Raw genomic sequence first — 15827 nt, 5'->3', positions numbered from 1 at the left:
CCTTCCATTTAGATCTGCGCTTCCAAATTTCAGATCGTGTTCCGGTAACCTCTATTTCTCTTTTTTTTCTGTATTCTCTCTTCGAGTTCTTCATTCACTTGCCCTCACTGCACATTCTTCTTGTCTCACGATCTGATCTCATGGCTCCTAACACTGTTACGGACTTTGTTTTCTTGCCAGATTCAATTTGAGACAATAATCACTTCCGTCATTTCAAAGATCGAATGCAGACATGGTAATCCTTTTGTTTCCTCACAATCCCACACTTCGATATTTTTTTTAGGCTTCTCTATCAGCTACAATTTTGATATGTGCATGTAATTTGAATCTATGATACATTTACATGGGCTTCGTGTTGTGTAATTGTACACACTTACCTTATAATTGAGATCTATTCATGGTGATGTTTGTATTTGAATGTTCTTCAAGATTACTGTTGGATCTTCTGATTTAGCTTATGATACCCGGTATTATTTTCCTTTCTCCTCAAATTTAGCTATGATAGGTTGCTGTAAATTCTATTTCGTACAAAATTGGTGATGAATTAGATTATATGAAAGTTACTTGCCCATTGAGCGTAGCCAAAATTGTGAGGTTGGGCAGTGCTGGATTCCGTTGCAAAATGATGCATTTAACTGGGTTAGGGAATACTTCAGTCTTTCTTTCTATTTGCTTGAATTATCTTATACAACTTTGAATTTATGTTCTGAATTTTTTTCACCTATATACGTTGTACTTGCTGCATCCATTGTGAGTTTTTATTTTAAAGCTTGTCTCTCTAGTATTCCACTCTTTCTTATGTTTCTTTCATATTCTCTTGGAATTTTTTCCTACTAGCTAAATTATTGATAAGATTATGAAACTTTCTTTGACCCAAGGCTTCGGAGATGAAATGGGACTTTCTGATGAGGGCTTATCCTCTTTTCTATATCCTTTGATATTTGGATAAAAATTTTTTTTCTATTATTTTCATACCCACTCTCACCTCTGCCAAAAAAATGCAGGAAGCTGATCGAAACAACAATGGGAAAGCTGCACACTCGGCATGGAGGAATTATGATGACTTCAATGAATACTTTTGGTCAGCAAACTGATGCCTCAACACATTTTGAATGTACCTTAGATTTTGCTTAGTTGTGTATCCTCTTGTCCTCCTTGCAGGAATAGTAGAATTCCTAGGAATCACTACATTCATTCGGTCTCCTACTAATCCTATACCATGTGATAAGGGTATAACATCCATTAGAACAAGTTCTAGTGCTACCTTAATGTCTTCACTCAATAAAGCAGCTTGAACTCCTGCTCCATAAGCAACAGCTTCATCAGGGTTGATACTCTTGCAAAGATGCTTCCCTCTGAAAAATTCTTGCAATAGTTGCTGCATTTTGTGAATTCTAGAAGAACCTCCAACAAGGACAACATCATGTATATCAGACACTTCTATGTTAGCATCATAGAGACAATGATTTACTATTTCCATACACTCTTTGAAGAGTTCCATGTTTAGTTCCTCAAACTTAGCACGGCTGATTGATGAGTAAAAATCAATGCCTTGATATAAAGCATCAAGTTCAATAGTAGCATCAAAAGCAAAGGAGAGTGTTCTTTTTGCTCTTTCACATGCAATTTTCATCATGTATATCAGACACTTCTATGTTAGCATCATAGAGACAATGATTTACTATTTCCATACACTCTTTGAAGAGTTCCATGTTTAGTTCCTCAAACTTAGCACGGCTGATTGATGAGTAAAAATCAATGCCTTGATATAAAGCATCAAGTTCAATAGTAGCATCAAAAGCAAAGGAGAGTGTTCTTTTTGCTCTTTCACATGCAATTTTCAACCTTCTCAAGGGTTTTGAGTTCCTACTAATATCCATTTTGTTCTTCTTTTTGAACTCTTGTACCAAGTAATTTACCATTCTGTAATCAAAGTCTTCTCCACCAAGATGAGTGTTCCCTGCTGTGGCCTTAACTTCAAAGACTTTATCTTTAACCTTAAGGACAGACACATCAAAAGTACCACCATCAAGGTCAAAAATCAAAATATTTCGTTCTTCTTTAACACTGATACAGGTGAGTTTTAACACATGCATTAGTTAGTTTATTCCTGTCTAATGAAATAAAAGCTTTTGTTCATTTTGCATTTGAAGGAACTATAAATACCAGTTCATTAAATGCAATCTGCTAAGTACATAGATTGAAATTACTCTGTGACTGATTAGAATGAGATTAACAGCAATAATTTTGTGCCCTATCAATATCGTAAACCATCTCATAAATCTGATTACTTTGGCAAATATCAGTTGATGTTAATATTTTACTCCATTGCTTGCATGTGTTAAATTCACTCCTTCATTTATTTAGATTATGATTTTATGCAGGTTTTTTCTGATCTGGAGCATTCTGTATGTAGGATGGTACATCGGCAGGTTTGGTTCTGATTGGTTGATGTTAATGCCTTTTACTATTTAGAGTTAACTTTTTGTGATTTTATGTAACTTATGGGACTTCTATTTTGATTATGGCAAAATGTTGTCAAGTTTATGCATATGATTGATATATATACACAAATATATAGCACTGAAGTCATGGAACAAGTTTTCTTGATTTTGTTCAAAATATTCTCGAGAAAAAAAAACAGCACTGTGGACTCTATATAATATTGATATTTGTAATTTGTCTACAGATTTAAGCATTCTTACCATTCTCCTTTTGCATAGAGCTTGTTCATTAACAGTTAAAATTTTTAGTTTCTAGACTTGTATCTTTTGTTCTTGGCTCTCAAGATGCTTGATTGACTTCTCTAATTAGGGGATCCATTTTCCAAAACCCTTGTAGGTTGCCACAATTGCTTGGTTGGAAGCTGATTCTGTGTGTGGCAGTCACTATGTTACTTGACCTAGAGGGAATGGATTTGCTGTATGTTGTATTGAAAGGCTTGATTTTCGCAGCATTGACATTTTTGATTGTACTATGTTACTTGCAGCTCCCACAGAAATAAGAAAATTATCTGAGTATAAGGAAGATGGGATTCCAGTTGACATTAAATTACCTGTTAAACATGTAATAACAAAGGAGCTTCAGGTATACACTATTTTATGGTATGTTTGATTGATTTTCCCCCTTATTGGTAAACTTCAACAATTTTGTTTTTTCTTCTTCTGCAGCTTTACTTTGACAAAATAACTGAGCTAGTTCTAAATAAGCCTGCTTCTATTCGCTTTAGAAGGGCACTAATTAGCTTGGCAACAGACATGGGACTCCATCCTTTGGTTCCTTATTTCTCACGCTTTGTAGCTAATCAGGTACTTACAAGTTTATATTAGTGACATTCTTTTTTGGTTAATCTTTGAATGATATAGTCATATCTTACAAAAGAGACTTAAACACTCTTCTTTAATATTTTTTCCCAATATCATAACAGGTGGCACAAAACTTGCATAATTTAACACTTTTATTTTCCTTGATGCGTCTTGTCCGGAGCATTCTACAAAATCCTCACATACATATAGAGCTTTATGTAAGTATGCTGTTATTGAAAATGTCTTCACATCTGTAATTTATCAACTTCTGAAGATTGCTTCCATGCTAATATGACAAACTCTTATGGTATAGTGAACTGGTTCAGCTTTCCATATTTTAATGAATTAATAGAGTAATAACAAACACCATTTTGGATGCTTAACTAAAGCAAAGACTGAAGGGAAGTTATACCTTCCTGAACCTTGAGCTATAACTGCAGTTATATGTCCTCTTAGTTATTGTATCTTCCTAATTATGTTCTTTTTCATTTAATTCTGCTAGTTACATCAATTGATGCCACATATCATTACCTGTGTTGTTGCAAAAAGGATTGGAAACAGACTATCTGATAATCACTGGGAGCTTAGGAACTTCGGTGTTAATCTTGTTGCTTCAATATGCAAAAGGTTACCTTTTTTCTATTAAATGATGTCGATCTAGATCACCACTATATTAGAGCTCCTTTAAACATAATGTTCAACTGATTATTCCCGGCCATTGTTATCCCTCTTGATCACCATTATTGCACATTTTTTCCAATTTGTATATAGTTATTCCATAGTACAATGACCAGGAGCAACAAGAAAGTCCAGTGATAAAATGCTTACTTTGGTTTCTCTGTTCAATATGCTTTCATTGTTTAGATCTGAATAGTTCTGTGTTGAATGCTATTTCTTGTTGTTGTTGAGCTGTTAATTATATAATTAGATTCAAATGGAACACTATATCTAGATTAATCCAAGTTAACTGCCTCTATTGAATAGTTAATGACCAGAAGAACTGTAGTTGATAGGTCCTTGACATGCTTTGCAACTTGTTAATTTAAGATTGTGCCTTGGAAGAAACATGAATTCTTCTCTTACACCCTTTCATCATTGAACTGGTTAGGGTGGCCCTGTGCACAAGGTTACTACCTATGCACAACTTAACCATTGTATGTGGAGAGGTTGTCTAGTGGTTGGCCATGGGTTATGTAAATAATGAAGTTGTAATGACAGTAAACAAGAAAATTTTGATCATGTATGTTATGTATCATTTTCTATTTTGTAATATCACTTCCCTAACCTGTGAAATTTTACAGATTTGGGAATGTTTATCATAATCTTTAGCCATGAGTGACAAAGACTTTTCTTCATGCAGCCCCAAATCGAAAGTCACTGGAACTAGACCAGATGTTGAGGTGAGCTTCACTTATTCATCTCAAGAATACATTGTATATAGATTATGTTGTCACTATTTTTTTATTTTTGTCAGAATTTGATACTTGGGAAATAAATGAGAAATGGAAAAATATAAGGAGGCAGAGAAGCCTGAGGCAGAGGATTAATTAATGACCACACTGTTTAAATCAATGGACACAATAATGATGAATGGTTTCTGTACAGATGAAGTTCCAATTTTAGAACCTAATTAAGCAACCTTATTGTATATTTTGACTTAATCAGAGGACAATAGTTGATGTATCAATACACTTTGTTGATGTATGGTTGTTACTTGTTATTATAATTGATGTATCAACACTTTGTTTATATTTTGAATTATATTGACTTGTTTGTTTATAGTACTTTTCTTTTAGTTTAATAATACGATGAATTTGTTTATTTTTTGAAATATTATAAATATTCAAATACAAATTAGATAAAAATTTGTATTAAATTTATATTTATTTTGTATGAAAACAAGTTTTTTTTGTAATTGGAAAAAAAATTATTTTACCTTACTAACGGATTTACAAACGGATTTTCTGTCTGTAATCAGAGTGTGAGATGATTTTCCAAGGTTCAAATTACAGACAGAAAATCTGTCGGAAAATTTGTCTGTAATTACAGACGAAAAATCTGTCAAAAAATCTGTCTGTAATTACAGACGGAAAATCCGTCTGAAAATCTGTCTGTAATTACAGACAAAAAATCTGTCTTTTCTGTCTGTACTTATAGACAGAAAATCCGTCTGTAATTACAGACAGAAAATCCGTCTGTAATTACAGACAGAAAATCCGTCGGAAAATTCGTCGATTTCAGGAAATGGATGGAGAATTTACAGAGGAAAAATCCGTCGGTAACTGGTAAAAATCCGTCGGTAATTTTCTGACGGAAAAAAATCCGTCGATAAATAATTTCTGACGGAGTTTTTACAGAGGGACAAAATCCGTTGGTAACCAAAAATTCGTCTGTAATAAAGACTAAATCTGTCTGTAAATCTGTCTGTATTAATCCATTTTCTAGTTGTGTTGGCTTATTAAGATAGTTTTTAATTAAAAATTCAAATTAATAGAATAAATTATAATTAAATTAAATTTCAATAACCATAAAATTCTATTTAATTATGTTTGTTAAAAATAATTTTTTAAAAATAAAATCTCAATATAATATAATAACTCATAAATAACTGATTATTTAATTTTTAAAAATTTGGGGTGTTACAAATTTTTTGTTTTGAATTTTCTCGTCAACATATAACTTGCTTATTTTTTAACATTATCTGATTGTTCATGTATATCTTTGCTTACCTGCGAGTTTGATTGCTTACTTGAATCCCTTTAAATATTCATCCTTGACAATACCTATACTTTTATTTATAAATTCTATTTTCTTTGATCTAAGTTCGAATTTATTTTATTATAATAATTTTCGAGGACGAAAATTTTTGTAAGGTGGGTAGAATGTAACAACCCGAGTCAAATAATTAGTTATTTGTGCTTTATTATATTTTTTGAGAATTTTATTTTAAGAAAATTATTTTACTAAAGGTAATTAAATAGAGGTTCATGATAAATGACGTTTAAATTAATTAGAATTTTTATACAATCTTTATTATAATTGAATATTTTACATAATTTCAGTAATTAAAAAATAAGAAAGAGTTAAATAATTTAATTTAAGTAAATTTTATTATGAATAATTTATGATTTAATTTGAGTTTTTATTTTTATAAAATAATCTATTAAGAGTAATTAAATTAATTTTATGAATATTTAGAGTTAAGCTAATTAATATTCTTATGTGATTTTTATAATTGATTATTTTATATAATTTGAAATTAAAATTCTGGTGATGAAAAAATGATAAAAAGTTATATGATTTAATTTAGATAACAGATATTTTGGGTTTAAACTGTATTTTATAAAATATGGTTAATATGTTTATTTCATAATTTAAAATAGAAATAATTATTTGAACTCTGTGATACATTGATAATAGTGCTCTTAAAATATTTTTAATATAGTACATTTGATTTTAAAATTATTATTCCACCCTTCAATTTTATCAAAATATCCATTGTACCCAAATTCTTTTATAAAATTCCTAATTTCTAACCCCAATTCCCAAATTGAAAATCACAAACCCTAACCCTAATCCCCCAAATGCCTAAATTCCCAATTAGAAACCCTAGAACCCCACCCATTCTGAGAAAACGTAGAGAGAAGAGAGAAGGAAGCTAAGCACCGCGGGAAAGAGAAAGGGAGAAGAGGGAGAAGAGGTCGCCGGTGGGGGAAGGGGAGACCGCAACCATTGTTGCCACATGACGCGAGGAGAGGGAGAGCTCGTTCGCACTTCCATTGCTGTTGACCTGTCAAAGCTAGCGCGAGAAAAGAGAAGGAAGGGGCGCTGTCTCGTGCCGTCGCCGTCGCACCTCGCTACCGTCGCCGTGGAGACTGCCACCAGTGTTAGAATCGCAAACTGACGAGGAAGAAGTCGATCATATCACTGCCGCTATGTCTTGTCACTGATGTGTGCCGCCAGGTTCGTCGTCGTCGCCGTTCGTTCTAGCCACCGCTGCCGCCGTTGGAGTCACCGAGAATGAGAGCCCGACGCGAGAGGAATAGCACGCATTGCAGGGAAGAGGGAGAGAGGTCCGAGGCTAAGCTGGTTCCTACCACCATTGTTCTGCCACACCACTGCTAGGGCCAGCCACCATCTCCGTGCTAACCGCCATTGCTCAGGTCGTCAGAATCAAACTTAGAGCTGTTGCTGCATTGTACTTAGTTCCTTTTGGTACAGTAAGTTATCTTTGCTCTGAAAACTCCTTAAATCGTTGATTTCGTTATATGTTTCTAAGGATCTTACAACGTTAGTACCTTAGGATCAAATCCCGGTTATTACATGTTGGTGATTTTAAGTTGCTGTTGTGGTTGTGGATATAGTGGAGCTGTGGTTACGGCTGCCACTGAATGCGGGATGAGGGAAAAGGGTTTTTTTGACGCGTTTGGTTTTGCGAGTTTCAACGAGCTGAGGTAGGGGCAATTTCTTAAACTCAATTTATTATCAAGAATTGTTTTAAGTTGATATTAATATGAAAAATATATTTTTATGATTTCATAAGTCTTATAAATTGAACTGAGTTGCCTTGAATGAATGTAAATGCTAGTTTGAATGGTTTATTGATTGATTGAAGATGTTTAGTTGGGTTTTATACTTGGTTTAAGGTTATTATAATGATGATTGGATTGTGACTGTTTCTGATTATTGAGTTGGAAATTTGGTTTGATTAAATACTATGTAAAATGATTTTCTTAGTTTGAGGTTAATTTAATATTGAAAATGAATCGACATATGAAATGATTTGAGATATTGGGAATGGGTTTTGTTGATTTATCGGAAATGATTTTGAGAATAGGAAATGATTTTGACATTGGAAATTGGTTTGAATTGTTGGTAATGAATTGAGATTTGAAGGTGATTTCTGATATTGGAATTAGTTTTAGTTATTAGAAATGGTTGAAAAGAGGTTGAGAAACGGTTTGATTGGGACCCTTAAAGAGTGGCAAAAGTCCCAGTTTTAGAGAAGATGTTGTCAAAAATTTTATAAAACTCTAAGATTTTATTTGAAGTGTTATTTAAAGGAAACTTTAGTTTAAGAATCATAATATTTGACTTTGGTTTTGTTTTGAAAAGATGATTTATTATGAGGTTGATTTGAGATTCTTGTTTGGGTGAAAATAATTTTTATGAAAGAAAAATGGATCTGAATTGTTCTTAAAAGAGAGATTTTGATATTTGAAACACCTGGGCAGTATGCAAGGGTTATGGCTTAGTCCCACTTGCTCTGGGTCAAGATTTTAAGAAAGAAGGGTTTGAATGTGAATTTTGACCTGGCAAGGATCGTTATGGTGTACCGTTTGCCCAGTGTCGTGATATCTGTAAGGATCATGGTGGTGTACCACTCACAGGTAGTGGGGATCGTGGGGTTCTGTACTGCCCACGAGTTTGTCATTTTCCAATTGAAAACATCTGTGGGGATCGGGGTGGTTTACCGCCCGCAGATAGTGGGAATCGAGGTGGTTTACCACCCACCATCCAGGTGAGGGTCGTGGTACTGTACCGCTCACCATTTTTTAAGAGGACGATATCTAAGTTATCTACCGGATGTGTCGGGTTCTGGAAAACTTACTGACACGTGAGCTCACGACCAGTAGGACAGGTATGCATTATGTTACATTTGTATGCTTTGTTTGGGTGTGCTTAAGTATTTTGGTTTGCCTATTTGATGAATTATGTTCAACTGGTAACTATGATACTTTCTGTAACTATTCTTTATATGTGATTTCCTTGAATTTGTTTGTGTTTGTGATTGATTCTATTTGAGATTGAGTTTCGATGATGAAATGTTTTGAATTGGGCTGGAGGCTGAGGTGATTTGATTTGAGCCAAAGGCCGAGATTTGATTATATATCGGGCCGGAGGCTGTGATTGGTTGTGTTTGGGCTGGAGGCCATGAATGATTGAATCAGTGGTAAGTTTTGGTTAAAATGTTATTTTGCTTGAAATTTTTGTATGAAAAATACGAATCCTATATTTGAATAATAAGCTAATAATCACTGCATTTTGAAAATAGTTTTATTTAAAATATCTTCTTAAGACAATTCTTAAGAACCCCTTACTAAGAACCTTTTCGAGGACGATGTTCTCACTCCCCTACAGACTTCTCTTTTCAGGATGGACGAGGAAGTTAATGAAGCTTTTTTGATAAGTCCTTAGCTGTACTGTTTCTGTTTGTAGATATATTCGTCATAGTTTTCTCTCGCCTTTGTCATTATAATTTTGTAAGAGGGATAGGAGCTGTATGATATGTATGTATGTAACATTTGTAAGATACTTGTATAAGAAGTTTTGTTTATATTTATATGCATATTTGTTATCAAATAAAAAGAATTTTGATTTCTCAAAGAAATAGTGATGATCTGATATTCGAGTGAAAGGCTCATATTTTATTTTTATTAAGTATAGAAGTCATCATACTACCCTAGCTATCAGAGTGGCACAACTAGAGGCGTGACATTCTGATAGTGACGGTGTTACAAAAGACACAGCGAAAATATAAAAGGATAGATAACGGTTTTTCTACTAGACCTCTAAGAAATCTGTTCTTAGCAACCTAGGTCACCGGAAGGGATTCCCTACTAGACCTTCAAAAAACCTGTCATTGACAACCTAGATCAGAGGGATGAAAATTGAAAGAAACCACCATGTAGAATCACCATAGTGTTGGATCCTTCAATCTCCTCATGCAACAAGCGAAGCAAATCACTCACCTCACTTAATTACACAATAAAAAAACGTGCATAAATCACTCACCTCACCAAAAGTGTTTAAATAGGCCCTTAACAAACTAACTAAAAGATAAGATAAGATAATTTAATTTAAATCTCCTAAAGATAAGATAGCTCATTTAAATCAGATTTGATCTTATTGGATTAGATCAAATTTGATTTAAATTTTAAAATCTAAAGATATGATAACTAATTTAAATAAGATTTGATCTTATTAGAATAGATCAGACTTGATTTAAATTTAAAATTTTTAAAAATACTACTAAACAAATCAAAAGTAAACTAAATCTTTCAACAAACTCTGACAACAAAACAAACTAAAATAAAGGCCTAAACTTTCGAAAACTAATAATAAAGTATGCCTCCCATTGAATTTGAAAAGCTTTATTAGGCTTCTTATTGTCCTGCCTTAGCCCAATGGGCCTTATGAGTTGTTGTCATTTCAGCACCACTATTTTTTTAGACGGACTCTTGGTCTTCTTGATGTCCAAGACCAGCATGGTACAATTCTTCTAGTATTCAAATCTTTGAACATGACGAGATTACCATTCTGTCCCTTAGCTCTAAAATGAAAAAAATGCCCTCCTGACCACGTATCAATTCCAAATCAACCTAAATCCACTAAACAGGAATCAATTTTTAGGAAATCCCAACAACGACATGAATCATAATCAATAAAAGTAGAAAACAATAACCAGCAGCATTCCAAATCAACTTAAATCAACTAAATAGGACTTAATTTTTAGAAAATCTCAATAACAGGAGTTGTAATCAATAAAACTAGAAAACAATAAACAGAAAATACATGAGCATTGAACATGATACTTACCAATGCCACCATAAGGCCAAATGCGCAACTGTACGATGGCTGATGGTGGAGCGGCATCAGCTGCTGCCTCACTGTTGTGGCTGGACTTTGATGCAGTGGCATCTGTCGCTGGACTCAGCGTCATCGTGAATACGAGTTGCTGAGCGGTAGGAGGCGGTGACATCGTCGTGGATGGCGGCACGTAGTTCGAGTTAGGGACCATGATGAATGGCTAGTCCACTGTAGCGTGACCGGGGTGGTCGGAGTAGAAGGAGAGGATCCAGAACTCCCGAGGGTACCAGAGGAAACCCTTCCTCTACCCCAACCACGGCTGCAACCATGACCGGCAGCTTGATTCGCACCTCTTTCAAACAGTGTCAAACAACTCCAGCAACAATGTTCATCAATTTAATTCAATAATCGAAACACTTTTCAAAGATGAAATTCAAAGTTCAAATTCAAAATCAAATAATAAAAAAAAATTCAATAATCAACAAAATCTCAGCATATTCATAAACTCAAATTCGGCCATCTTTAAACACGTATAAAAATGCAGTCTCCATAATCATCATATACATCATCTAACTAGGTTTTCATATTGAGAAAGAAAAAAAATTAAATAGAAAACAAAGATTTTTTGACAATTTTTTTAATTTACAACAAAATATTTTAGCCTCATATAGAGATTTCAATAAACAAAAGAAAGTATAATCTAATCGAATTTCAACTTGCATCAAGATTAAGCATACAAGCTTCTATTTTTAATATTCGCATTTGAATCTGTTACCTATTGTTGCAGAGGTAGAATCGATTTGAAGAAGAGAAGCTCGACAGCGGCGGTGGTGGTGGCAGTATGAGCAAACACTAGAGAGGCAAAGCTGAGGAGTAGCGTGGTGGCTCTGTGGTGCGGTGCAACGGTTCAAAAAACAAAAAAGGTTAACGGTGAAGGCAAAGAGAGAAAAGGGAGAAGAAGAAGATTGAAGGGGTCTCGGGGGTGGATGTGCTAACGGAGATGGAGAAGGGGCTGTGGTGGTGGTGGTGTCGGCGCAGTAGATAGTGGTTTTGGGGAGAGGGAAGCAGATGCTGGTTTTGGTGGTTTAGTGAGAGAGGGAGTGAATCTGAATAAGGGGAAAAAGGGTTAGCATTTTGAATTTACGTCCCAGTTATCGTCGGACTTTTCTGATAGTAAAACTTTGCAGGTCACCAAAACGCATCATTTCACTAATTAGCTATACCATCAGAAAAATTCGCCGATAAATCCGACGGTAAATAACGGGTGATGAGCGGATAATTTATACGCTTTTTGGCATTATTTTTACTTAGTTTTTAGTATGATTTAGTTGGTTTTTAGTATATTTTTAATAGTTTTTAATTAAAAATCACATTTCTGGACTTTACTATGAGTTTGTGTGTTTTTCGGTGATTTCAGGTATTTTCTGGCTAAAATTGAGGGAGCTGAGCAAAAATCTGATTCAGGCTGAAAAAGGACTGCTGATGCTGTTGGATTCTGGCCTCCCTGCACTCAAAGTGGATTTTCTAGAGATACAGAACTCCAAATGGAGCTCTCTCAATTGCGTTGGAAAGTAGACATCCAGGGCTTTCCAGCAATATATAATAGTCCATACTTTGCTTAAGGATAGACGACGTAAATTGGCGTTCAACGCCAGTTCCATGTTGCAATCTGGCGTCCAGCGCCAGAAACAAGTTACAAGTTGGAGTTCAACGCCAGAAACAGGTTACAACCTGGCGTTGAACGCCCAAAACAGCCCAGGCACGTGAGAAGCTTAAGTCTCAGTCCCAGCACACACCAAGTGGGCCCCAGAAGTGGATTTCTGCACTATCTATCATAGTTTACTCATTTTCTGTAAACCTAGGTTACTAGTTTAGTATTTAAACAACTTTTAGAGATTTATTTTGTATCTCATGACATTTTTAGATCTAAACTTTGTACTCTTTGACGGCATGAGTCTCTAAACTCCATTATTGGGGGTGAGGAGCTCTGCAGCGTCTTGATGAATTAATGCAATTATCTCTGTTTTCCATTCAAACACGCTTGTTCCTATCTAAGATGTTCATTCGCGCTTCACTATGAAGAAGGTGATGATCCGTGACACTCATCACCTTCCTCAATCCATGAACATGTGCCTAACAACCACCTCCGTTCTACATCAGATTGAATGAGTATCTCTTAGATTTCTTAATCAGAATCTTCGTAGTATAAGCTAGAATTGATGGCGGCATTCATGAGAATCCGGAAAGTCTAAACCTTGTCTGTGGTATTCCGAGTAGGATTCAAGGATTGAATGGCTGTGATGAGCTTCAAACTCGCGATTGTTGGGCGTAGTGACAGACGCAAAAGAATCAAGGGATTCTATTCCGACATGATCGAGAACCAACAGATGATTAGTCGTGCTGTGACAGAGCATTTGGACCATTTTCACTGAGAGGACGGGAAGTAGCCATTGACAACGGTGACACCTTACATACAGCTTGCCATGGAAGGAGCCTTGCGTGTGTAAAGAGGAGTACAAGAGAAAAACTGAAATAAAGAACACAAAGCATCTCCAAAACCCCAACATATTCTCCATCATTGCACAATAAGTATTTATATTTATGCCCTTTGACTCTTTACAATTGAAGTTGAAAAACACTGTTGTTCGCATCTTGACTAAGAATAATAAGATAACCATAGCTTGCTTCAAACCAACAATCTCCGTGGGATTCGACCCTTACTCACGTAAGGTATTACTTGGACGACCCAGTGCACTTGCTAGTTAGTGGTACGAATTGTGAAAGGTGTGATTCACAATTCGTGCACCAAGTTTTTGGCGCCGTTGCCGGGAATTGTTTGAGTTTGAACAACTGACGGTGAATCTTATTGCTTAGATTAAGAAAAATTTTTCTTTTTGGTTTAGAGTCTTCTAATATTGTTTTTGGTTAAAATTTTAGAATCCTTATTTTTTTCTTTCAAAAAAAATTTTTTCGAAAATTATATTTTTATAATTGAATTTTTTTTCTTGTTTGATCTTTAGTTTTTCTTGTTTTGTGATTTTTCTTGTTTTTCTTGTGCCTTTTCAAAACATTAGTTTTCAAAAAAAATAATTTTTTCATTCTTAGTTATTTAAAAATACTTCTTCAAAACAAGTGTTACATTTATAACTCAGTTGGCTAGAGCGTTAGTATGTGTTCTTGGCAATTGGGTCAGAATCTTTTATATTCTTTTCAAAATCTTCTTTTTCAAAAATAATTTTTCTATCAAATCTTGTGCCAAACTTTAAGTTTGGTGTTTTCTTGTTGATTTTTCTGTTTTTCGAAAATTTTATTTTGGTTTTCTAAAAATTTTAAGTTTGGTGTTCTTTCTTCATGTTCTTGTGTTCTTGTGAGTCTTCAAAGTGTTCTTGAGTTTTCCTTGTGTCTTGATCTTAAATTTTTAAGTTTGGTGTTCCTTGGTGTTTTCCCTCCAAAATTTTCGAAAACAAGGAGCATTAGATCTAAAAATTTTAAATCTTGTGCTATCTTTTTATTTTTATTTATTTATTTCAAAATTTAAAACTTTTTTAAAAAAAATCATATCTTTTTCAAAACTTCCTAACCACTTTCTCTCTCCTCATTTTTTCGAAAATCTTCACCCATTTTTATTTATTTTATTTTAATTTATTTTATTTTCGAAATAAATAAATAATTAAATAAATAAAAATATTTCTTCTCTATTTCACATCATCTCCCTTTCTCCATCATGGATCTAAGTGGAAATGAACAGTCCAGAAGGACTCTGGGGTCATATGCTAACCCCTCTACTGCTTCATATGGGAGTAGTATCAGTATAGCCTCCATTGGAGTCAGTAGTTTTGAGTTGAATCCTCAGCTCATTATCATGGTGCAGCAAAGTTGCCAGTATTCCGGTCTTCCACAGGAAGAACCTACAGAGTTTCTGGCACATTTTTTACAAATTGCTGACACAGTACATGATAAGGAAGTAGATCAGGATGTCTACAGATTATTACTGTTTCCATTTGCTGTAAAAGACCAAGCCAAGAGGTGGTTAAATAACCAACCTAAGGCTAGCATAAAGACATGGAAACAGCTGACAGAGAAATTCCTGAATCAATACTTTCCTCCAAAACGAATGACACAGCTAAGGCTGGACATCCAAGGCTTTAAACAAGGAGATAATAAACCTCTTTATGATGCCTGGGAGAGATACAGAGAGATGCTAATAAAATGCCCCTCTGAGATGTTTTCAGAGTGGGTTCAGCTAGACATCTTCTATTATGGGCTTACAGAAAGAGCTCAGATGTCTTTAGACTACTCAGCTGGTGGATCTATCCACATGAGGAAGACAATTGAAGAAGCTCAAGAGCTCATTGATACAGTTGCCAGAAATCAGCATCTGTACTTAAGCAGCGAACCTTCCATGAAAAAAGAGGCTAAAACAGTGACTACTGAACTCAGTCCTGCTAAACAAGCTACTGAATTCAATCAGCAATTGGATTTTCTAACAAAACAGTTAACCGAATTCAAGGAGAGACTACAAGAGACAAGGATGGCTAATATAAATATGGAAGAATAATTAAAGCAAACAAAGCAGCAGCTGTCAAAACAAATAACAGAAGAATGCCAAGTAGTTCAATTAAGAAGTGGAAAAACATTAAATACCCCACCTCAAGGCAGCAGGAAGCCAAGAAATGAGCAAACTACCCAAATTCCATCTGAGGACAGTAAGAGCCCAGGGAAAAATAATTCTGGCGCTAAAACGCTAGAAATTGGGTGGAAGGCTGGCGCTGAACGCCCAAACCATGCTCAGGACTGGCGTTCAACGCCAGAAACAAGCAAGGAACTGGCGTTGAACGCCCAAAGGAAGCACAGTTCTGGCATTCAGATGCCAAGAACAGATGAGGAGTTGGCGTCTAACGCCACTCCAGCTTCCAACCCTGGCTTTCAAAT

The 15827-nt window shown here is 34.9% G+C and overlaps 1 protein-coding gene across 1 annotated transcript; it reads right to left on the bottom strand.

Moving 5' to 3' along the window:
* Window positions 1-1054: 1054 nt before the first annotated feature.
* Window positions 1055-1636, bottom strand: LOC148553671 (heat shock cognate 70 kDa protein-like). Its single transcript, XM_088494854.1, has one exon. The coding sequence runs from the start codon at window positions 1634-1636 to the stop codon at window positions 1055-1057; it is 582 nt and encodes a 193-aa protein (XP_088350980.1).
* Window positions 1637-15827: the final 14191 nt, after the last annotated feature.

The sequence above is a fragment of the Arachis ipaensis genome, chromosome B7, assembly GCF_059453495.1.
Source record: "Arachis ipaensis isolate K30076 ecotype BB chromosome B7, ASM5945349v1, whole genome shotgun sequence".
In the NCBI taxonomy this organism is placed as follows: Eukaryota; Viridiplantae; Streptophyta; class Magnoliopsida; order Fabales; family Fabaceae; genus Arachis; species Arachis ipaensis.
This window is presented reverse-complemented; position numbering and strand designations above follow the sequence as displayed.